At 35.6% G+C, this 24322-nt stretch overlaps 1 protein-coding gene across 3 annotated transcripts in view; it reads left to right on the top strand.

The window, feature by feature from the left end:
• Positions 1 to 24322, top strand: part of IL1RAP (interleukin 1 receptor accessory protein) — a 126364-nt gene that overhangs the window by 77293 nt on the left and 24749 nt on the right. For all 3 annotated transcript variants that reach the window (XM_073231913.1, XM_037024179.2, XM_073231914.1), the window contains 5 exons: positions 5490 to 5775; positions 8860 to 9046; positions 18276 to 18441; positions 20507 to 20578; positions 22540 to 22666. In XM_073231913.1, coding sequence (XP_073088014.1) covers positions 5490 to 5775; positions 8860 to 9046; positions 18276 to 18441; positions 20507 to 20578; positions 22540 to 22666 — 838 coding nt within the window. The remainder of the gene's footprint in view (positions 1 to 5489; positions 5776 to 8859; positions 9047 to 18275; positions 18442 to 20506; positions 20579 to 22539; positions 22667 to 24322) is intronic.

Here is a 24322-nt window from a genome sequence, read left to right as displayed (position 1 = left end):
TCATGCCACTCATTCAGTGTTGCCAGCCAACCTAACCAATGTATGCACACCTTGAATTCTCTCTGGATCACAGTCCCAGATTAACATTTCCTGAGAATCCAAGTGCACCACCAGAAGCATTATTAAGCAAAACAACCAGAATGGATATAAAAACAGCCCTTCCCTTAGACTTGGCTCTGCCTTCTACTAGATTACTAGAATGTGTTATGGGACTATTTTTAAAGCACATTGAGTTCCAGTTTGGGATGTAAAAGGGGAATGGTTTTGATCTCAACCCAACCTCAGGACTTCATCTCCACTCCTTGCCCTACATGTTATGTTATATTACATTGTATCATATCATATTATTATCATAACTAAGCTTTTGCTTAGAAGACTGTTACAACAGTTGATTCATTCCACCAGGTATTTTCATGTAGTTAATTTTATGTCTATGTCTTTCTTTTTTCGAGATTGTTAACTTCTTGACAGGCAAGGACATAGGTTTATTATGCAGACTCAGCTGATATGTACTGAGCTCCTTTCATTTGTCTTTAATTCTCATACAACTCTAACATAGGCATGTTCTTACACATGCAGAAATTGAGTCTGAAGGGAAAGTATTTTGTTCAAGGTTATGTGTTAGGTGAGTGGCACATAGCAAATAAAAAATAATATGGGAAGCAAGTCACCATAGTGTTCCACTCTTCCAGTACTTAAATCTTTTTCTTTTCTATATCTGAGCTTCCTGAGTTTTTACATCCACATGTCTCTCAACCCCAGCACCCATCACAGTGACTTGCTTACAGCAGGTTCTCAGTAAATATTTAGTAAATACAAATATATGAATAGCTTTCCTGTGGGAAATACCTTGCTTCGAATGTGTGAGCATAGGTTTGGGACAAACATCCTAGATCTATGTTCAGGCAGCTTTATTTGTGCTACCACTCGAGCAAAAGTAAGTCAATTAATCTCTCTGTCTCCCTTTCCTGGCACATAATGTGGGAATGGGCATGAAAGCCCAAGAGGGTGTTGTGAGATTAATTAATTAAAATGTATACCCTGCTATATAAATGCTAATTGCTGTCAGGAGCGTGGGTTGGATTTTCCAGACTTGGCTTTGCGAGGCTTTGCACATTTCCATTAGTCCCCTGTGCCACCAAACCTCAGCCTTAACAAATCCTTTGGCAGAGGGAAATGATGACTCTGTGGCTGCCCATGTAGAAGGGCTGATTTAGAGAGGACTTCCACTGTGGAGCAAACTGGACAAGAAGGGACATTTTAAATAAAAAGTAATTCACCATGCCAGTAATTTGCTAAATTCCCTTTGCTGTTATTAGAGACAAATCTATTTGCATAAGAGTCTTTTCTTCTGCTGGTAACTACAGTGAATCATACAATTAATTTGGTATTACATGACACTCTAGTCTGCTGCCATAGATTTTATTTTTATTTGTTCATTGAATAATTTAAAAAGCTCTGACAAAATATGTTCAAGTGGCTGTCTAGAGAAACTTAAATACTCACAAAACTAAATTCAAATGAGCAAACACGCCAAAGAAAAAGCTCCATAATAATATCATCTCACTAAGGTTTATGAATACTAATATATGATTTTCAGTTCCTACTGTAAAGCAGTCTAATTCACTTCATAGATATATTTATTTGGCCTAGTAAACAAGGGAGACACATAGCAGGTATAATGATTTTTTTCCCCTTTAAAATGTAATCCATGTAAATTAATTGATAGACACTGAGAAGTGACTGATGGTTACCATGGGGAGGGTTTGACGTAGATGGGTGTGGAGGGTGAGGGGGATAAAGGGGCACAAAAGTTCTCAATCATAATATAAGTTGGTCAGAAGGATGGCAGTACAGCACAGAGAATATAGTTAATGATTCTGTAACATCTTCTAGTTGGGGTAAAGATTTAATAATATGGGTAATTGTTGAACCATTGTGCTGTATACTTGAAACCAATATAAGATTATATATCAACTGTACTTCAATTAAAAACAAAAGATATTAATTCTATGGAATCAGCCAAAAAATCTTGGTGATTGATCATTAGTTAAATTTTAATGTAAGGGCCTTTTAACAAATGCTATTTTGAAAAGGGTCTATTCTGGATTTATTGTTATTTTATGGAAAGAAAATTCTGCCTTCCTTTATTAATAAATATAGGCAATATGAGCTGCTATAACTAATGTGCACCCCCTTCTTCCCCCAACCCTTGCCAAATATCAGTGGCTTAACACAATAGAGGTTGATGGTTCATCCTATCACAGCCCCTGGAAAGTGAGCTGGCATTCGGGAGGAGTTCTGCTCCAAGCAATGGCAGGGATCCAGGCTCCTTCCATCTTGTGATGCTACTGTTACCAAAAACTTCTAACCTTCAAGGTCTACGTTTAAGGGAAGGAGAGAGAACATCAAGGATTATGCGTGGAGTTTCACGTTTGATAACATTTCTGGCCACATTCACTGTCCAGAATGAAATTGCTTGGTCCCAGCCCAACTGCCAAGGATATGTGGTTTTCCTACCAGCCGAGGGTGTAAAAATCGTACCAATGAACATTCAGCCCGTCTGTCAGTCTGCCCTGTGGTCACCAAAGTTCCATTCCGTACTTCCTCCTGCGTCGATCTGAGTACATGCTTGTGGTTGAGATGTCAGCACTAGCCCTCCTTATCCACCTCCCTTTCACAGTCGGCATTCTTCTCTACATAGGAAAACTTACCATCTATCTTACTAGTGATCATTGCCCAGGCCTATAAATACCTGCAGAGACCAAATGAAATTACAATTTATAATACTGGTGTCAGAAACTCTCCTTTAATCTAGGCACACTTAGTTCCCAGAAAGGCTTCCTCTTTCTCTCAAGTTTACCAGTGTTCCTGTTAAGAGTGACTCACAATATGAGAACTGTAGCCTATTGGCCCAAGTTGGGGTGATCTGGTTTGAGATAGAGTGTGGATGTAATTTTCATTTAATAATCTCACCTTCACATATCTAAATTCAGACAAAAAGTGCATAGTCCTTAAAAGAGTTGCCATTAGGAGCAGTATAAAGAATATTTTATGAAATACACACTGCAGTTACATCTTACTTCACCCAGACAACAAACTTTATAGTGATGTTCTTCACTCCATCAGTTGTCCACCTGCCTGTCCTTTTCTCTTTTGAACTATATAGTATAATGCAAAATTGAAATGATCTCATACCAATGCATATTAATATAAATTTTAGAATTAAAAATGAAATCAAGACTTTTTATAACAGAAAGTAGATACGATTAGGATTGTTCAACACTGAGAATGGCTTTGCCAATTGAATTACATGATACATATTTCCTTCCTTCCTTTTTTCTAATTATTAGATTAATTATTTAAAAGCAAATCATGCACAGAGAATTTTTTAAGACCAACATATTAAAAGGCTTATAACAGAATGATTATACTCTTTCTGCCTTAAGTTCCCTCATTCCCCACTAGGTCTCTTCATCAGAGGCCACTTCTTGGAGTACTGTATTAATTTCTTCTGCCATTGTCTATCTTTATTTTGCTTGTCAATTTGTGTATACTGCTGTTTTTCATTTAGTAATCCAAAGCATTACTTTTTAACTTTTAATTATAGTAAATGAGGATTATAAAAATGTTTTTTTTTCCCCTCTCATTTTGTTGGCATAAATCCCCCAGAATGTTCCTGATAAAGAATATATGGAAAATAAAATTACTGAGTCTTTATGTTCCTGAAAATGCCACCTTCACACTCATGGGATTTAGATTCATGATTGGATATCATTTTCCTTCAGGGTACATTGCTTCATTATCTTCTAGTTTCCAGTCTTGTTTTTGAGAGTTCCAAAGCCATTCTGATTCCTAGACCTTATGTGAACATTTTTTTCATCCTTTCTTACTCTCTGGTAGTTGATAGAATCTTCTCTTTTTCCACAGTTTAAAGAAAAAATATTTTTGTGGCATAAGTCTATTTTCATTGATTTGTTTAGCTAATAATGCTCACCTTTCTGTTTCTTTTTCTCTTGCTATATGTCAAGGGCTCCAACCTAAGGGAGTCTCAATCTCTGCTTTTATATTTGCTAAGGCAGAAGAGAAGGGAGCATGGTGAAATATATTTTACCCTTAAAATAATCACCCTAAGTGACACCCATTCCATCATATTGTCCAAACTAAGTCATATGGCCTCTTCTTACTTTAGAGAGGCGCAAGAGTACCGTCTCACAATTGTAAGGAAGAGAGCCCAGAACTGTTGGGTGAACAGCACCAGTGATTCCTGTCTTGGTGCTGATAGTTCGTCTTAGGTCTTTTCAAGCATTGTGAACTACAGATTGCTTTGTTCTCGTTTCCCCCCACCCCACTGCTTAAGATATGTCTTTTTAAATTGTCTAAGCTGATTACCATTTGTCCATTTTGTTATTGCTATTGTCCTTTTTCCTGTTCTTGCTATTAGTTGGGGTTATGTCTTAAAAAAATTATTTTGGTTTTAGGGAAGTTTCAGAAAAGAGTGAAACTGGTTGCATATGTTAAATTGGATGCATTTATCCAGAATGCTGTGGTTGTGATTTCCTGTGACCTGAATGAGCTAATTCTTCAACTCTGTAGTTTTAGTGAAAATATATTTAAAGAATGTGATAAGACAGATGTTTTATTTAAAAAAGTATTTTATTACCATGTTTGTATTGATATTCAAAATCTTTTGGTCTTTCCAATTCTTTCTCTTTCTATTGGATTTTAAAAGGTGTTTTTTAATGAAAGCCTAGCAACAATAAATAATAATTTGTCAAGTCTTGGAAAAGACACTTTGTTAAATTTGGTGGAGATCTATTACTTACTTAGGAATGTATTACAAATCCTTCCTCAAGTCATAAAGCTTCAAATTCTTTGCTTTTATAAAAATTAAAGTAGCTACTAATTTAGTTGTTCTGTCAGTTATCTACTGCCAGAAAAATGCTGTCTAATAAACAACCACGGAAGTCAGTGGCAAACTTCATTTTACCTTCTGCATATGCATTTTTTCCTCATGAATCTATTTATTATATATTATATATTATACATTATATATTATATATTATATTATATGTATATATATCATATTATCATTGCCTGAGCAGATCTAGACCCTAAATCAGGAGACCTGGGAAGAACTGGGAGTCTTGGAGGGTTGTCTTTTCAATTTGTAGTTTTCCTCTGAGAACCTCCCCCAGAGGAATGTAAGAGCACATGATTTCTTTTTCTGGTGTGACTCTCCCCAATACCTGAAAGGGTTCAGTAGGATCAAACTATTGGATCAAATGGTTATTCAAGAGGCAGTCAAGGAATGAGCAGAAGGCATCTCTTCCTATCACAGGTGCCTATTACGTGCGGTTACTAGAGAGAACCTATTGAAGATGGCCGGAGAAGGGGAGAAGACTGGACACCGTGAGGAGAAAGTGTGCCTCTGAAGGTCTCTAGCATGAGATGACTCGGCTAACTTTTCTGTTTTTTGGTTGTTCCAGAACGCTGCGACGACTGGGGACTAGATACCATGAGACAGATCCAAGTGTTTGAAGATGAGCCGGCGCGCATCAAGTGCCCACTCTTTGAACACTTCTTGAAATATAACTACAGCACAGCCCATTCGGCGGGCCTTACTCTGATCTGGTATTGGACTAGGCAGGACCGGGACCTCGAGGAGCCAATTAACTTCCGCCTGCCTGAGAATCGCATTAGTAAAGAGAAAGACGTACTCTGGTTCCGGCCCACCCTCCTCAATGACACGGGAAACTATACCTGCATGCTAAGGTAGAGGGACTCTTGGTGACTCCCCCTTTTCCCTTTAGCTCCTGGGTTTAACCTAGAGGCCCCTGCTAAGAATAAGCATTTAAGGCGGAATTCCTTGGTTACTTTTCCCCCAAAGTTCCTTCTTAGATTCTAGGCTTTACTTTGATTTTTAAACTCCCATCTGGGATATGGACTTTTTTAAAATACATAATTTCATACTATTTGATAGGTGTATTGGTTTGCTAGGGCTGTCAAAACAAAATAGCACAGCCTGGGTATCATTAAAAAATAAATAAAAATTTGTTTTCTCACAGTTCTGGAGGCCAGAAATCCAATATAGGGTGTTGTCAGGCTTGGTTTTATTCATCTTTCCTTGGCTTGTAGATAGCTATCTTCACGTGCTGTCCCCTCTGTCTTCTGTATCTTAATCTCTCCTTATTAGAACATCAGTCATATTGGATTAGAGCCCACCTAGATGATTTCATTTTACCTTAATTACCTCTTTTAAGGTCTGTATCAAAATAGAGTCACATTCTGAGGTCCTGAGGCTTAGGTCTTCCACATATGAATTTGGCGATAACACAGTTCAGCTCATAACAATAGGGCTGAATAGTAAAACACAAAAACACAGCAGCTTAGAATAACGTAATAGGTAATCCTAGACCTTTTTCTGAATGTCCCTTGTCTCTCATGGATGCTAACTGTTTTCTGATGGTGAATTATGAGTGTGTTCTTCTTACTTTAAGCTCTATTATGATTAGGTTAAAAAGGCCCTCTTCTCTTTCACAGAAAAGCAGTTCTTGATCACTGTGGCTTTGGGAGTCCCTTGTAACTTCTGAAAACTCTTCTAAGGCTTTCATCTCACTCTTCGATTTCATTGCAGTGGACTCTAGACTGATGTGTGAACTTCCAAAGAGTCTGAAATATACTCATATGTCCATTATTTATGTCCTAATACAGGTTTGTAGGAGAGGTTAGAACAGGTTATAGTAGAAAGAGCACTGGATGAAAAGACAGAAAAACTCGGCTGTCGTCCTAGCTCTGCTACTGCTCATCTGGTCAGTGTACATCTGAAAGCTTTGGTATCTGTACCCACTAATAAGGAAGTTACCCGAAATCCTCTTCAAGCTCCTTTTCATCTTTGACAATTATTCCATTAACATTTCATAATTGGAATATCAGCAAATACCTGGGAAGGGGTCATCAGTAGCTTTCTAGATGACATTGGTCTCTACTATGCATTCTAGTGTTTATAGTATCTCTATTTCCTTTTCCTTGGCAACTCACCACATATGGAGAGCTCCTTCCCAAATTTTTCTGACCTTCTTTAATATTATAGGAGCAGGGCTGCATGGCTGTTAAGGCCTGAGTATACCTTTTATGTTACGTATCAGTTTCCAGATTGTCATCTCTTCAGTTTGCTTGTCTGCCTATCTTCTGTTTCTTTAAAGAAAATCTAGAATTGAACTTGTGAGGTGAGGACACCAAAAGCTTCTCTTTGTCCTGAGGTGATTCCTAGACTGAAAATGATCTTCAGCTGAATCAAGTGGAATCATAGGCCTGACATCTCTAAGGCCATAAGGTCAAGATTCATCCCCCAGGATTTTACTGATTGTATTCTTACATCAATACCCCTATTAAGACAACATTCAGATTTGATTTTGGAGCCAGAAAAGTCAGTCTAACCACTATTTATCATTTTTTAATCAAAGTATGTATCTTATTAAGCTGAAGTTTGCCTTCTATAACATCCATGTACAGAAGACTTCAACCTAGTGGACCTTTTGTTATTTGTAGGTAGAGATCATGCCTGACACTCTCCCTTCCCACCTTATTACCATTGACCTAAGTCATCTTTAAATAACTCTCCCCCCTCCCCCAACCTTGGGGTGGGGAATGCATTTCCCTACACCTTCCATTATATTTGATACTAATTCATGAGCTGTTGAGTATCTAACATATGTTTTAAATAGAAATCACAAAAAAGAGTGGACAGTGAATGACCCATTTACCATCACCCTTAAAAGTCAGTTATTTTTATTACCTAAGTTCCTTTCATTCTTTTCCTGTATGTGGACACAAGTTTTATATCCATTCCATTCTAACAAACATTTATTCAATGCCTACTGAAAGTCTGCACACTGTTTTGGGTGCATGGAATAAAAGAAAGCACACATGGTTATGCCCTTATTTGAACTATGATAAACTCAGTCAAGGAAATGTCCACGATGCTCAGAGAAGGTGAGACCTAAGTTAGATACGGGTGCATAGGGGATGACGTAGAGAACCTCTGTGGAAAGTTGGAGTGATGGGAGAAGAGACTTACAGGCAGATGAAATGATGAAATGACCTGGGCAAACATTCAAGCATAAATACAATTCCATAGTTATCCTAAGAAGTTTCATGCATTTATTACTTTTTTTCTTTATGCTTGATTTTTTTTTAATAGGTAAATACAACTTTGAATTGTTTTACCACAGTTTTTTTTACAGTCTTCCTTTTCATAGATTTTCTTGTTTATTCACATCTCTTCCTTGATGATATAACACTGGGTGGGCATTTTGGATCATGTGCTCTTTCTAGCCCCACTTTTTCATTTTTCTACTATGTGAAAAAATTTCTAATAATAGAATTAGTAGGGCAAAAGCTAAGCTTTTTTTTGTTTCATTTTGTTTTAAAAAAATATTTCTTCTCCAAAGGTTATTTATAACATTATTAGCTATGAATTATACACTATTCTCACCTTTTTCTTACCAACACTGAGTCTTACTGAGAATGTCTTAAGGGTAAAATTATATATTATATATATGTGTCCTTGCATACAAATATATATACATACATACAAAAACACATACACATGATTAGGAACACATCTAAAATGTAAATATTTTAATATATCAGTAATACTTAATTGTGTCAGTTTTTATTCTATGATTCAAATTCATATAGGAAATACCTCCACAGTACATTTAATTCTTAGATGAACTCACACATATAAATCAAGTCTCAATGCATAGCATTACTTCATTTAGCTCATTTTAATGTTTGCTGCATTAAATCAAATGCAAATGAGATTGCCCTTTCATTGCATATTTCTCTTTTCAGGAATACCACATATTGCAGCAAAGTTGCGTTTCCTCTGGAAGTTGTTCAGAAAGGTAGCTGCTTCAATTCTTCCATGAAACTCCCACTGCATAAGCTGTATTTAGAATATGGTATTCAGAAGATCACATGTCCAAATGTAGATGGATATTTTCCTTCCAGTGTCAAACCAAACATCACTTGGTATATGGTAAGCAAGCTAGAAGGCATTTTGCCTTCTCTAAAATAGCAATAATTATTTATTAATAGAGAAACTGAGATTTTTCATTTCTTCCGTCATGCACCACTTCCTCTTTTTTTTTTTTTTACCATTTTAAAGGAAGTGGTGAACTGTTTGCCTAACCCACCACTTCTTGAATTACAGTCACTGAACTGCTAGAACTACTTTGTTTCTATTAACTTCCTATGAAGTACAGTTTGAGAAATGTTGCCCACTTCTACTGACTGCTGAGTGGAGTCAGAAGCTGCTAATTCATCTGGTGAATATCGACTCCTTGATCAGTCGGTGAGGTATTTTGTTTTTGGTTTTCATGTTTGCCCTGATTTGTGGGCAGAGCCCATCTGTGGTCTCTTCCATATCTGAGGGATTTGGAAAGTGTTAATCAAAAATCAAAATGCTGGAAGGTGTCAGTTGTGTCAGTAGCAAAGTTTTTAATCTTTTCAAATGTCTGCATAGACAAAGCTAAAAACTCTTAACAATATTTAAAATAAAACAGTGACAAGTTATCCATAAGAATTTCCTTCAGTGAAGTGAGTGAGGTGAGCCACCAGCATCTGGCAGACTTGTGGAGGACCCCCAGAAAGCTGGTGAGTACTTACTGGGAAGTATGAGTAAATTTGAAAGCAGTAGCTGAAATTGGGAGAGATTTTGCTCCCTAATATATGCTGAATCCAAGAGGCCTACAGTAAGAAATTTTGAAGGGATTGGAATAGTCTAATGCCTCAGAACTGAAAAAACTGTCTCCCACACTGAAGAGAAATTGCTGGGATTCAGAATTACACAATATATAGAAAGGAAAGTGAAGGACCAACTAAAAACAGAGGAGCAGAATAGTGTCAGGGAATCTCAAGGTACAGTTTTGAAGAGGGATCCCCATGAAGTTAGAAATCCTGCCAAATTCCAAAGCTCAAAAAAAAGCTTATTTCACATAGAAATGAGCAACAAAAAAGAATCAAGGTAAAATTCCATTCACAGTTATAAGGAAAAAGGAGAATAAGAGCCAGAATAGCATTTCTGTATTAAAAAGAACATGACATATTGTAATCTACTACTTCAAAAGTTAACTAAAAGCCATTAAGAAATGATACAGGCTAGGAGAGATTAAATAAATTAATAAGAATTAGAAAAGTCCATAAGTTAATAAGTCAATAAAATCTTAGAAGAAAATAAGTCATTTCAGAAATGAAGCTAAAGAGGAACATAACAGCAAATGAACCCAATAGATAATGTCTAAAGATTAATAGAAATTGAAGGGAATAAGTGAAAATAAATGATAAATAAAAATAAGATTAGGATATATACCAATATCATGTAAAGTAGACTCTAAGACAATGTGTATTATCAGAGAAAAAGAGGACATCTCAGAATAATTAAAGGACCAGTTCACAAGGAGGGTATAAAAAATAAATGTTTCTAAAACAGTATTTCAAAATGCATGAAGCAAATGTTAACTGAGTTAAAAGTAGTAATAGACAATTACATAATCATAATTGAAAATTTTATCACCTGTCTCTAACTGATCATTAAAGAAACAAGAGGCAAGTTTAAGAGTTTTCAAGCAGCCAAAGATGGAACAATTTCTACTTCAGTAAGGGTGTTTATCACCATTTGTTGAGTCCCATGAATTAAGCTTAAATCCGTAAGTTCGAAATGATATTTCAAAATATATAATTGGTCACATTTGGATATTGATAGGAAATCAATTTGTTATCTTTAAAACTAGTAAATAAAGGAGAAAATCAAGTATACATTATTTCTTCCCTATAAGAAATGTACCCTGAGCAATGAAAAAGTACAGAGAAGTGTTTTTATAAAAGTATGTAATCATGTTACAATCCCCAATAAATTAATCAATTTAAACATTAAGTATCAGTGACTGCTAATATCACAAGAAGAGAAATAGCCAGATAGATTCCTTCTGGTGAAAGAACACAGTATCACTTATAATTGTGCTAAGTGGCTTAAACCTGAACCTTATAAAACTTTTGGATCTTGCTTCCATTTTCCAGGAAATAGAGTGAACAGAGGAATGTACTGATCTACACCATTAATTTGCAGTCAGCAACATTCAAAGGAAAATACTGTAGGTCAAATGCTTTAGGTTATTCAACAGATAAATTGTAAGAAAAAGAAAGGCATGGTATTGGGATGTATAGATTAAAAGAAACACATATAGATGCATTTAAAAATGGATGGGACTATAGTGTATAAGGATGCACATATACCTGATACAGTTATAAATAAAAACAAGGAAGTGATTTTATTATGAAAGTATACATAGAGTCTACTTTGGGGGCTTGTATAAGAGCTGTGATTGACATGGGGCATATGGAAGGCCTTCAAGGATGGCTGGCAACATTCTATTCCTGGATCTGAATTTCTGAATTGTGGTTACAAAGGTGTTTCCTTTTGTATTTTCTGTATAGTAATTCACTAAATCACACATATGTTTTGAGTGTGTTTTGTATTATAATAAAATGATTGAGAGAAAAGTAGGGAGGAAGGGAAGAACAAGAGAAGGTAAGAGACAATGAGAGAGAGAGAGACTGAGACAGACTGATTTAAGATATATAACAACCATTTGCAGTGTATAGACCTTAGTTGGATTGTATTTTACTCAAGCAAACTATGAAACAAGTTGTGAGGAAATCAGGGCGCTATGGACACAGACAGAATATTAATAATGCAATGAATGGTTATTACTTTTTAAATTGTGATAACAGAACTATAGTTACAATTGCAGAAGGTGTCTCATCATTTAAAGACACACACAGAAATACTTACAAATGAACTTGTATAATGTCTGTGATTTACTTCAAAATAATCTTTAGGTACAATAAGTGGTTATAGATGAAATGAGACAGCCTGAATTGGTACTTTTGAGGGTAGGTGTAGATACAGGGGAATCACTGTTTATTCTCTCTATGATTGTAATTTTCTATAGTAAATAGCATAAAAATTATTTAAAAAGTAATATTAGCAATTTTACATCAATAAGTGTAATACATTTCCAAGTTTAAAAATGTATTCATCTACTTACCCACAATCAATTTCTCTCATCTCCAACTCTGTTAATTTTTCTATACTTTGAGTACTCAGTGGTCTGGAAAAATTCTATTCTCTTACCCATTCTATATTTTTTTCCTCTCCTTTTTCCTCATTCATTCTCTCTGCCTGGAATGTCTTGTCTTCTTCCTTTAAAATGGGTCCAATTCTGCCCCCTTCATGAAATGTCCCCTGTTCTGTCCAGCTAGAAATAATGTTTCTCTCATATAATCCCTTATCTTTTTATTTATGTCTATTTACATGTCATTTTCACTCCTTTATCATTTTATAGTCATTCATATGTGCATTCAACACATATTTCTTGAAGATTAACTCTGTTCAGTTGCAATATGTCAGGTATTTGGGGGACACAGTAATGAATAAGATATATCTCCTGCCTTACATAGTTCTAATGGATCTTACATTTTAGTTCAGATAAGTTTATCATTAATAATTCCTATTCTTTTCAGAAGTAGGATTCTAAGTTCCACAAAAGTGCCGAAGAGTATCTATTTTTAGTTATAAGGAGGGAGAAATGTACATGCTTATACTCTATGAGATTATCTATTTCTTGGGGGCAAAGTTACTGAATATACTCTGTATCTCTAATGATTTTCAGACTTTTTATTTCCTAGCTGCATGAATGTTGGTGCTATTAACCAAGGCATGAAATAGCAGAGGCATAGTATTAGGTTTAGGGAGCAAGCAATAGATTTAGGTAATGTCTTATTGAGTCAGAGGTGTCTGTCAGACATCTAGGGGGCAGTGGCCAGTAGGCCACTTGTGAATGGGTTTGGGGCTCAGAAGAAAAATCAAAGCTGGAGACAGAGAACTGGATGCATCTCTGTAATAGTTGAAGCTCTTAAGAAAAATAAAAGGAGAAGAGAAAAGAACTTAGGTCAAAATCTGGAGAGAATGTTCATATGGTGAATGAAAGCAGAAAGCCTGGAAAAAGAATCACACAAAAAAAGTCCTAGCAGTAAAGCCATCACCATGGCCGATACCAGCAATGTTGAGGTGACTGAAAAGGACAACCAGTTACCAGCCATCCTTTCTACTTTACGATTGTGGAAAGAGTGCTATTAAGGTGTGGTGTATTGCTTCTGATTTCTCTGTTGTGGGATAATGACTGACACTTTTAAGCCTAAGAGCTCTGCCATCTTGCAAAAAGGTCAGGTTCTCTGCAGCTACATTGTCCCGTATGTAGGAGTGCATGGGAATGCTCACGTTGCTCTCTGTTTCCTACCTTCTACAGTTTCTCCCTTCATCCACCTCATATCCTGGCCCTCTTACATCAACTGACTTCCTACTCTGACATTTTAAAAAATAGTCTCTCCGTTTTAACTCTATGAGCATTAAAAGATAATCAGTTCCAGAAAATTTTCTTTCCTCTTAACAGAAAGACGGAAACTGAAAAAAAGGAAGGAGAGAAAACTAACATTTCTTGCATTTTATAATGTAAAATACATTATGCTAGGTACTTTATATGTTATATGGAATGTTAATCATATCCTTTAGGGTAGATATCCTTTTCAGATTAAGAACCAGAGGCTCCGAGAGGTAAACAAAAATAGAAAACACTATTGGACACAGGAATTCTTCCAAATGCTTTAGTTATGTTGCTTAGTTTTCTCAACATGAAATAGGCAATCTTGTTTTCTCCATTTTATAGTTACTAAGTAGAGAGTGGTTGAGAGATTTGCCCAAGGTCACAGAGTTAAGAGCTAAGATTTACCCCTATGCAATCTGTATCAAGAGCCTAGACTTCTACTTTACCTTATATAATTTACTCAAAACAGTCCAGCTGATGATGCAAGAGTCTGAGATTTAGGGCCAATTTTTATTTGGTTCTGAAGCCTATACTCCCCAGAAATGACACAGAAAGGGTGGCCCAGCCCTTTCTTCTGGAACTTCGGGCACTTTGAAGGGCAGGGCAATCTTCAAATACAGAGTGGGTTATAAATGGGATGGTGGGACATACAGAAACCTGAGGATAGAGGGCCCTGGGAAGTCAAAGAGGGTTCAGAAAACTGAGATTGCTAGGAACAGAATGTCAAAAGTTTCTATTTCAGAATTGCAGGGGAAATGGGGCAGGATTAAATTCTCCTCCTCTGCCTGTCTTTGCTTAGCCTCATCTCTTCTGCTTGGCAGGGTTTTCTTTATTCAGGGCCCAGACTCACAGTTCTTTAATGCAGCAATCCTGTGAGTTAAATTGATGTTCAGTAAATGTTTGTTAAATAAGCCAGATTTTGTGACTAGCCTGGAAAGCAAACCATGGCTTACGAGTGATTAACTGAATTTCAAATAGCTAGCTTATAAAATAACTTCTGGAACAAAACATGTGAATATATTGGAAGCTGCCTGTTTTCTCACATAGGAATTTCCAAATATATAGCAGTAAATGCACATGTACATGGGATTCTTTGTGGTGATTGTTTGTTTTTACTATTAGATTTACTTAGAGACACCTGAGCTTTAAAGTATGGCAAGCCAGCTGAACTTTCATATTACTAGACTGCTTCTGATTCTCATTGTTATAATTGCATATTTGATTTTTTTTCCAGAGACACTTACAAAAAACAAAGGCTATTTTCCCCTCCTTACTGAGAATCAGAGGAACCTCTTCACTGAGTGTTTTGGAAATGTAATCATTTATAGCAACTGAAACGCTCTCAACTGCTGTTTAACTGAATGGACATCCTTCCGGATTTGGAAAATTTGGTTGTCTTTGTACCCAGTGTGATCATTAAAATTGGTATATTACCTCCACCTGTAATTTTCAATGTGAAATTAATCATAACTGGTTAGATATTGTTTATAAGTCTCTCTCAAAAAATAGGAAAATATCTTTACCTAGTCATGACATACCCCCCTGCCCCCACAGCTAACATCTCACCACATGATTTATTTCCTTTCAAGAATTTTGCTCATTTCTTACATTTCTTTACTTATACATTGTGGTAGGTTGTGTTGGCTACCATTACGTGGTTGGAAAGCTGCTCTCCTGTTTAACTTCTCCCTTTTGAATTCAGAATGAGGAACTGACTGGTCAACTAAATGGATGACTTGTCTTCTAGTCAAACAAGTGTTTGCTTCATAATGGAAATCCACTGTTAAACCCATTTCTCCTATGTGGAGAGAATTTTTTTTTTATTCTTTGGGTATCTATATCTTTGTTCATATCTTTTTCTCATGGATTTGAAATAAATAATTTTGAAAGTATCATAAAATTGGCAGGACTTATTTTCAGGAATGGTTCATCATGCGTTTAAAAATATCCTGTGTGTCTCAGGTGCATGTGTCGAAGGGTCGAGAGATGCAACTGCTTATAAGAAATAGCAAGAGCTCATCAGATGCCACGGACTAGAGTTAATGAGTATTTATAGTTCAAAAATGCCCTGAAGCTACCCTATCATACAAATACACACTTAGAATGTAAAATGTTTCCTTCACTTCCTTTTCTAATATGCTATAAGTCTAATTGCTTTCAAATGGCTTTCTTTTATTTTATTTTCTTTCAGTTAAAATTAGCTAATAAACAATATTTAATGGTCTGTGTTCTCTGAAGAGTAGATTAGACCCCAGACTTACCCATTACTTCTTATGATATATTCCTCAATTTGAAATATTTTTCTAGACAAAGTAGCTCTAAGTAAAAATTGTCCCTGGCCTATATTTTTATCCTACCTTATGGAAAGTAGGGGAAATCTCAAGAGAAAGCATATTTGCATCACTGACACATAGGGTCAATGAATAGCTGGAAATATGTCTAGTCCAAATTTCAAGTTCCTCTTCATGGTTTGGGATAAGATAAATAAAGAGAAGGAGCTAGCAAGAGATCAACACATGCCTGTTTTGCACTACTTTCCTTGTTATTTAGACATGCCTGATCCACTTCTCTATTCATAAGTCCATGGGGCTAATTCTTTGTTTTATTCAATGCTGTGTTCTCAGAATCTCAAATAGTGCATGGCACATGATTTATTGATTAATATTCAAGGATAAATGAATGAATGAAGAAGTGAATGCGTGAACAAACTTTGAGTCAGAAGCATTTCTTTACATTCATAGCACATAGTGTGAGTCCTAAAACAATGTATCTTAAAGTTTTTACTTAAATGATACTTGGCAAGTCAAAAAAGTTCTTTTTATGACATTCTTAAGAAGTGTGTTGACAAGTTCAGTACTAATTGCTAACTTCTGATCCTGAAAAACTTCTAATCTTTTCCAGTTTACTACTAATTAATGAGACAGGAATCAGCTTCACATAAGTGATAGAGCCATATCACATATTAACACTGGGGCTGACCCAGGTATGACATATGTGCAGGACCACAGTATAGGGTGGGGAGACAGTGTCAGCTGGGATTTAAAAGGGTCAAATTCCAGCTCTGACACTGCCTAGCTCTATGACACTGGCAATTACTTAACCTTTCTAGGCCTTTGTATCCTCATCTATAAAATGGACATAACTTGCTAGGTTTGGAATAATGATCAGATGAGAAAATAGAGTTCATGTAAGTGCATGTCTCAGTATTTTTCCAGCCTTGACTAATGCTGACAAGAGTTGTTCATTCTTGGTTAAGAAGCTACTGGAAGACTGGCCATCTGAAAGATTCAGCTATCTGGAAAACTGAGTTTTAGCTCTGCACTGTGTTATCTAGAATATCTCTTGACCTGCCTGTCTAATTTTTTTTCCACCTGTAAAGCTAGAGCTTATGTAGTCTGCTCTGTCAGCTTTATAGAGATTTAAGAACAGCTAAGCTAACAAATGAAAGAAGAAAATAGCTTTGAACTTTTTAAATGAAAGGTGCCACAAAATGAAGTAGAGTTCTATAGTCTGAACTCAATTTAAACCAAATCTGATGTAAATTCATTATAAGAATGTAAGCTTTTGTGGCCTTATACATTGTAATAAACTAAGTGTTGAAATATTTTGCTGATGTGGCAAGTGTCTAGAAGTACTGCATAAATTGCATCAAAACAGGAAAAATTGCATTAAAAAAAATGTAACTGAACATGTATTACTTCCTCTTGATGATCATCTCCATACATCAAAACTTCAGTGCTGTTCTTGAAAAAACATATTTCCTGTAACAAAGAATTACAAAATATGTCACTTAGTGTAGCTGTCATATTTCAAAGTGCACGCTTCAAGAATTGAGGTAAGAAAACCTTAAGTGTACAAGAATTAAACCTAAGTATGTAAAACAGGAAATTGACAATACAATCTGGTAATAACCTCCCAGAATTTTAAAGATCTAAATGACCTTAGAGCTAACCCAATCCTTTTTTTCATAAATGAATTATTGGTTTATGTAAAAGAAAAACAAACACAAAATTTTTCTAAAAGTAAATGTTTAACATATGTTTTTGTCACAGGTGATGTATTGATGTTTTCCTTTAAAATGAAAAAATAATATAGTTAGTTTATGGGGCTAGGAGTTCCAAAACAAGATTTTAGCTATGTTAAATGAGACATTTCAATCTCAAAAATTTGAAAATCAGCAGAGTTACATGAAAATAGGAGTTGGAACAGAAATAAACTCTTAACTCTTGGCGAGATTCATAAAATGTCTTTTATTTTTAGATTCTGGAGTCTGTAATATTCAGTTGTTAAAAATGGGATAAGTAGAAGAAAAACACAAAAAAGTTTGGAAATGACTGGTATGGTGATTCAGCAGAATGATCAGGAATGCCAAAACCAGACATCTACATTGAGGCCTACTTTGCCAGAGTGACTGGATTCCTGAATTGATATAATCAGTGAAGAGATGTGGAAAAATGAAAAATAATTGTTTTTTTTAAATAGCACTACATACATTTGCTTAAGTTGCCTTAGTCGTTTCTCAAAACTTTAAATCTTGCTTCACTAGTAATAGGAATTCTCATAATCTGAATACTGAATCCTTAGACGAGAAATTTGTAAATTTTGAATTAATGTCTTAGTTCAGAATTTTGATTTTTCTTTTGCTGAAAAGATAATGAAACTTACCACGTTCATTCTTTGCAGAAGCATCATCAAATAAGTGGCCAAAAGAGTTCTACAAACAGTACAGCCAGCATAGACACACTCTGTGCAAAATTAGATGTGTATATATATATGTTTATATATTTTCTATGCAGTAGTAAACATATTTTCTTTTACTTCTAGGGATGTCAAAAAATATATAACTTTCATAATGTAATACCTGAAGGCATGAACTTGAGTTTTCTCATACCCTTGACTTCAAATAATGGAGATTACACATGTGTTGTTACATATCTGGAAAATGGGCGTACCTTCCATCTCACCAGGTCTCTGTCTGTAAAGGTGGTAGGTAAGCATGATTTGTGTTAAGTGCACAGCCAAAAGGCCATAATTTTGTTTTTTTCTCTTAATAGTTTATTACAAGCAAATGTGTAAATTCTATAGAACAGAGGCTTATCTTTTTTGTTCACTACACTATCCCGAGAGCCTTTAGCAATTCCACATACATAATAGGATTTTACTAAGTATTGGTCTACTGAACAGATATGTGAATGAATGAAGTAAAGGCAGTTTGGGGACTGAAAAGGGTGCCAGATATACCTGTGTTCAAATTAAACCATTGTCATTTATTAACAATATTAACTATGATCAAAGTCTCAATCTCTTTATCTAAACTCTGGGACTAAGATTGCCTAGCATTCAGTACAGTTTAGAATATCAGAAGTAATATATTATGCTAATGCAGTTACAAGCAAGCAACAGAGTCAACGAATAGTAGTTAATATTGTCAAAAATATGTTTAACTTGAATTAAGTAAACTGTGTCTTTCTGAGTAGTAGAACTGTTGTAGGTAATGCTGAAGCTACTTGCTAGTAGGGCTCAACCATTGCTTTGTACTGAGAAAATAGAAAACTAGGAAAGTAGAAAGGACAATGTCTAGGCAGAGTCAACAGACTCCTAGCAAACCCAGAAGTCAAGAGAACCAGTGTCAGGATAGGTGGCATTTATAGTAAAGCCCTAAATACCACTGTGTCAACTATATTAAAAAAGATAGCATGTCCCATCTTTTACCAGATGGAAACATTGAGGCCCAATAACAGAATGTAAATTATTTAAACATGCTCTCTAAATTAATGGAAGAAGTGATTCTAAATCCAGAATCTTTTCAGGGCTTTTTCTGCTAGTCTGACATTAGAGTCAGCAGACTGTTTTTTTTGAAAGGCTTTAACATAATACAAATAAAATTCAAATTGAACAATTGTGTAATCACTTATCTTTTCTTTTTCTCTTAATAGTTTATTACAAGCAAATGTGTAAATGTTTACTTTTGGAATAATACAGAGTTAAGGACTAATTCAAAAGAAAAATTAGACTAAATTTAGAACCTGACATGAAGGACTTTAAAAGTCAAATCAATTATCTAACTTTATATTCATGTAGGCAGTTATTTCATATATATATATATATATATGTATTTATATATATTTAAATATATTTGGAAAGTTGGGAGCAGGCATGCTTGTTCACCTTGATTTATAGATGTAAAAGTTGACAGACACAGATGTGTGTGTTGGCAGTTTCATATCCAACTTTTAAACACAGGTTTGTTTTTTTAAAGCTGAGATCCATTGAGTACTTATATACCAGTAGGATGCTTTAATATGCATTGCTTAATTTAATCCTCAAAATGAATTGTGAGGTGAGTTTATTATCTTCATTTTAGAGCTGAGGAATTAGCTTTTTGAAGATTAAGCAGAAAACTAGAGTCATATGATTAGTTTATGGCCAAGTCAGGATTAGAACCTTGGCCATTAAATCTTTGAAGCTTCTACACTTAAACACTATGCTATTAAGCCTCTTTGAGGTATTGTTCTTTCAGTTTAGGAGTGTAGAATGTTACAAAGACCAGTAAGCCTATGAATGAACAGTCAGTTAATAGCCAGACATCAGGTAGATGACTTGCATGCTGGCCTCACAATTGTGCTTGTGAATTTTCCATTCATTTAATACTTATTTAACCAGGTTCCATATTAGACGTTCTAAGTATGTTGAGAAAAAAATGTGTAGGAAAGAAACAATTAAGCAACATATGAAAGCAATTAATTATTATGAATTATTATGTAGTATGAGAAATCTATCTCATAGAAACTTTGGGGAAGAAGGCACTGGTTAAAAAGGTTCTATCCTGAAATATGGAGGATATTCAATGTTATCTTTGTTTGTTTGCTTATTTTAAATGAATGAAGTATTGCAATTGACTATATGCTGAATTGTAGGTCCCCTCAAGAAGAACTGACAAACAATGCCAGCAAGTTGGGCAAGGCTTCACAGAAGAGCAGCTTTTTGAAATGGTTTATGAGGGATAAAAGCTACATGATTTAACATCAACTTCCTTTTTTTTTTTGCTATCACAGGCTCTCCAAAAGATGCGTCACCTCCCCTGATCTTCTCACCCAACGATCTTGTAGTCTATGAGAAGGAACCTGGTAATTATAGCTGTGCCTCTAAATTTCAGTTGGATTCTCTTAATTACAAGGATTGAATTGTCACTTAAGTTAATGCTAGAGAATAGAGGGCTATTGGAAAGAAACACATGAATTGAAAGTGAAATGTTATCAGAAACCAAGACAGCCCTGGGGATTAGCTCCTTCATTGATCTCCAGGGCAACTCAGGGACTCTGCTTCTCTCTCAGCAGCTGCTCCCTTCCTCTGTGTGAGCGGTTTTCCTCTCCTGATTAGCGATTTCTGTTTGATGCAAACTTTAGCTTGCGCATGGCTTTGATTTGCCAAGACTTCAGCATGAGCATAAGACATCCTTTAATTCCTGCTCCACTCCAAAGGGTAGAAGCTGGACTGTGAACATGATAGGTAACAGCTGAGGAACTAGTGCACCCTGATTCCAAATACTATTGAATGCATCCTATGGCTGGCTGGCTTTTCTTCTCGTTTTCACATTTTTTTCATTCTAGACAAAAATCATTTGTAACTGACCAGATAAGCATAATTTCTTATTCTTCTGGCTCAGAGCCTCCTACACTTAAATGGAAAACCATAGAAAATCTTAACACTTTCTATATTGTATCATTTGTAATAAATTTACTCTAAACCTAATTAGAGTTATAAATGAACATTTGCTTAAAATATCTTAAAGAGAATAGAGGCAGTGATCAATCCTCCCCCACAACACACACACACAATTAAGTTAAGGTTTCAGATAGTGATCTGCCTTGTAAAAAAGCAAAGAACACACTGAGGGGTCTGCCAACCCCAATCAACCACATTTCCTAGAATTAGTAGTAGCTTTATGTAGTAATATGAACATTCTTCCTGCCTTCAGGGTAAATCCTTATTAATCACTTAAGTATGTGTCATATGGTTACAAAAGCATGCCTGAATCCATGTTCACTTTGTCTTCCTACATATTGATATAGAAAACTGGAGGGAAGGCCTAAGAACCATGCAGTGGAAGAGAGGCTAGAGTATGAGCAGTGAGACAGACCTGAGTTCAAATTAGGATGACAGTATAATTTATCATTTCAACCTGGATACTCTTAAACAGTGCAAGCAATTGGTATTAACTAACTAGGAAAGTAAGCATCAAACAGAACTATTCTGGGCAAAGTAGAATAGAATGGAAGGTCCATTTAGGTCAAATCCTGGCCTGCCACTTAATAATAATTTGATCTAGAAATGCCATTTAACATCTTTAAACTTCAGTTTTCACATCTGTGAAACATGAATTTAAAAATATCTAACATTGTTTAATTAAAATTAAATAAGACCATTATAAAGTGTAAATACTTAGCGTTGTGACTTGTACAGGGTTCTCAGGAGGGTGCTGCTGTTATTGTTGTTATTGTTACTATTATTACTCCTACCACTACCGGTTCTGCCTGGAGATCCCTCTAATCCCATGTTCTATCTCAGAACGATAGCATAGAATTTCTGTTTATACATCATTTTTAAACTGATTGTATCCTGACAGCTTGAGCATTTCAAGATGTGGCCTGCCTATGCAGTCCTCTCAACGATGGCTTTGCCCATCTTCTCTGGGCCAAGGACCAAGGATCTGGAGAACCTCTCCTTAGTCAGCCTTTGTAAGGGAGATAACAAAGGAGAAGAGTGGTCCATGGAGGCTTAGTGCTAAAAAAGGATGTCGTCAGAGCCTTTCTGAACAAATACTGTCATGTTAGAACAGATATGGATTGTATTAAAAATAGTCATTTTAGTAATTTTATATAAAGCTGTCCTTTTGTTTTTGGTTGGTTTGTTTTGCAATAAAATATAGTACAGTACCTTATAGTAGCCCACTTGAAAATTATCAGAGGTAGGGTAGGGTTTTAGATACACTTTTAAAGCTTCTGGTTTGTCATGGAGTAGACTACCAATATAGGTTTTAACCATGTGGAGGTTACAAGCTGATGGGTTAACTTGTTTTTTTTTTCAGGAGAGGAGCTACTCATCCCCTGTACAGCCTTTTTTACTTTTGTGAAGGATTCTCACAATGAGGTTTGGTGGACCATTGATGGAAAAAAACCAGACGACACCACTATTGATGTAACTGTTAATGAAAGGTATCACTGGCTCAGGAAAGGGGGTGGCTAACATTTGCCCCTCAGTAAAATGCCCTAATAAATGAAAATGAATACTGAAAAAAATAAATTCATTGTATCCTAATCAATTAAATGAAAATTCTAATTTTTGCTCATCATTCACAAAAATCAGCAAGATTTGCAAGTCTTTAATGACCGATCCCGAAGACCCCAAAGCAGGATTACTGGACTTGCAAACTGGGACTGAGCTGCCATTAGCTGATTGCGCATTTATGATACCCACTTGCAAGAAGATGCAGTACATACCTGATGTGAATGAAAAACCCGCACAATAGGGTTGTGGGTAGATGAGAGCTTGTCAGTGTAGCCTTGTTCTTTTCTTCCTCAAGTTTGGATCTGGGCCTATATATTTGTGCCTCAGAGAGCTGTATTAGTCTCCTGTCTTCCCATAAGCATGTATTTCCTATCTTCTTCCTTCTCTCTCTTAATTCACATAGCATATATGTCACATTTATAATTGATAGTTATTTTTTAAATACTGGCTAAATACATTCATGTTCTTTAAATTTTATTTTTAAAGTGGATGGGTGGTAACAACTCACTCTTTAAATCACAAGCTGGATCATTTTGTTTCTAAATAAACATGACTTCTTTTGAAAGGGATTAGGTTGATAAAGAGGAAAATACAGGTCTTTGAAGACAGAAGATGCCTCTGTAAATGAGTACACACCTGCAAGATAGCAATGGGCTCACTGCTACAATTAATAAAAAATAGCATCTGACAAACTGCATGACAAAGTAGTTTTAAGACCTTAAGCTTTATCCTCTATGTGCAGATAGATCTTAGGCTATTTTAACTTGTAGAATGCAAAGATATTTCTTTCCTAGTATTAAACTCAGACTGTGTGCAAAAATTATAATGTCTGCTTTGCATCAGACACTCTGCAAGATACTCCCTAACTGAGTAGATTTTATAGGAGTAACAGTGATAGAGCAGAAATTTCAATATAGCATGATAAATGCAGTGACTGGAAAGTATCCCATTTATGTTAGGGGATGTTATGGGAAGACTTAGTTGGAGATTTCAGTCAGTTTTAAAGGACTAGGTCATGCTTTTCAGATGATAACAGTACCTAAAGAATGGTTTGAAAAATGAGTAGAAATCAACTAGATTAAGAAATTGAAAAGATGTTCCTGGTAAAAGGAGCAACCTGTTCAAAGGCCTGGATATTAGAGAAGTGGGACATATTTAAAAGTGCAGAAGGAGCTTCCTGAAATTGGAACAGTTTTTGTAGAAGGAATTGATCAAAGATGCAGCTGAAAGCACAGAGAGAGGGTTACTGATCATTTCAGGAATTTTGAATATTGTGCCTTCTATCCTATAATAATAATAGAAAATTTCCTCCTTGCTCCTATTGAAGCACAAGTCACCATTCACAGTTGAGCAGTGCAGTTAAGCTCCAAACCCATCCCAGCCCTTAACCAAGTTCCCATGACTGACAGTAAGCCTTATTAGAAGAACCTGGGTTTCCGTCAGCTAGAAAAGAGATTTTTTTTTTCCCTTTTGAGCAAAGTGGTTTGAAGTTATCTTAAATCTTGATCTTGGACCCAAAGCACTTGATCTATAACTTGATAAGATGTGGATATATTTATTTTCACAAAGTTAACTTTCTCTGA

This window comes from Manis javanica, chromosome 3, assembly GCF_040802235.1.
Source record: "Manis javanica isolate MJ-LG chromosome 3, MJ_LKY, whole genome shotgun sequence".
Classification (NCBI taxonomy): Eukaryota; Metazoa; Chordata; class Mammalia; order Pholidota; family Manidae; genus Manis; species Manis javanica.
This window is presented reverse-complemented; position numbering and strand designations above follow the sequence as displayed.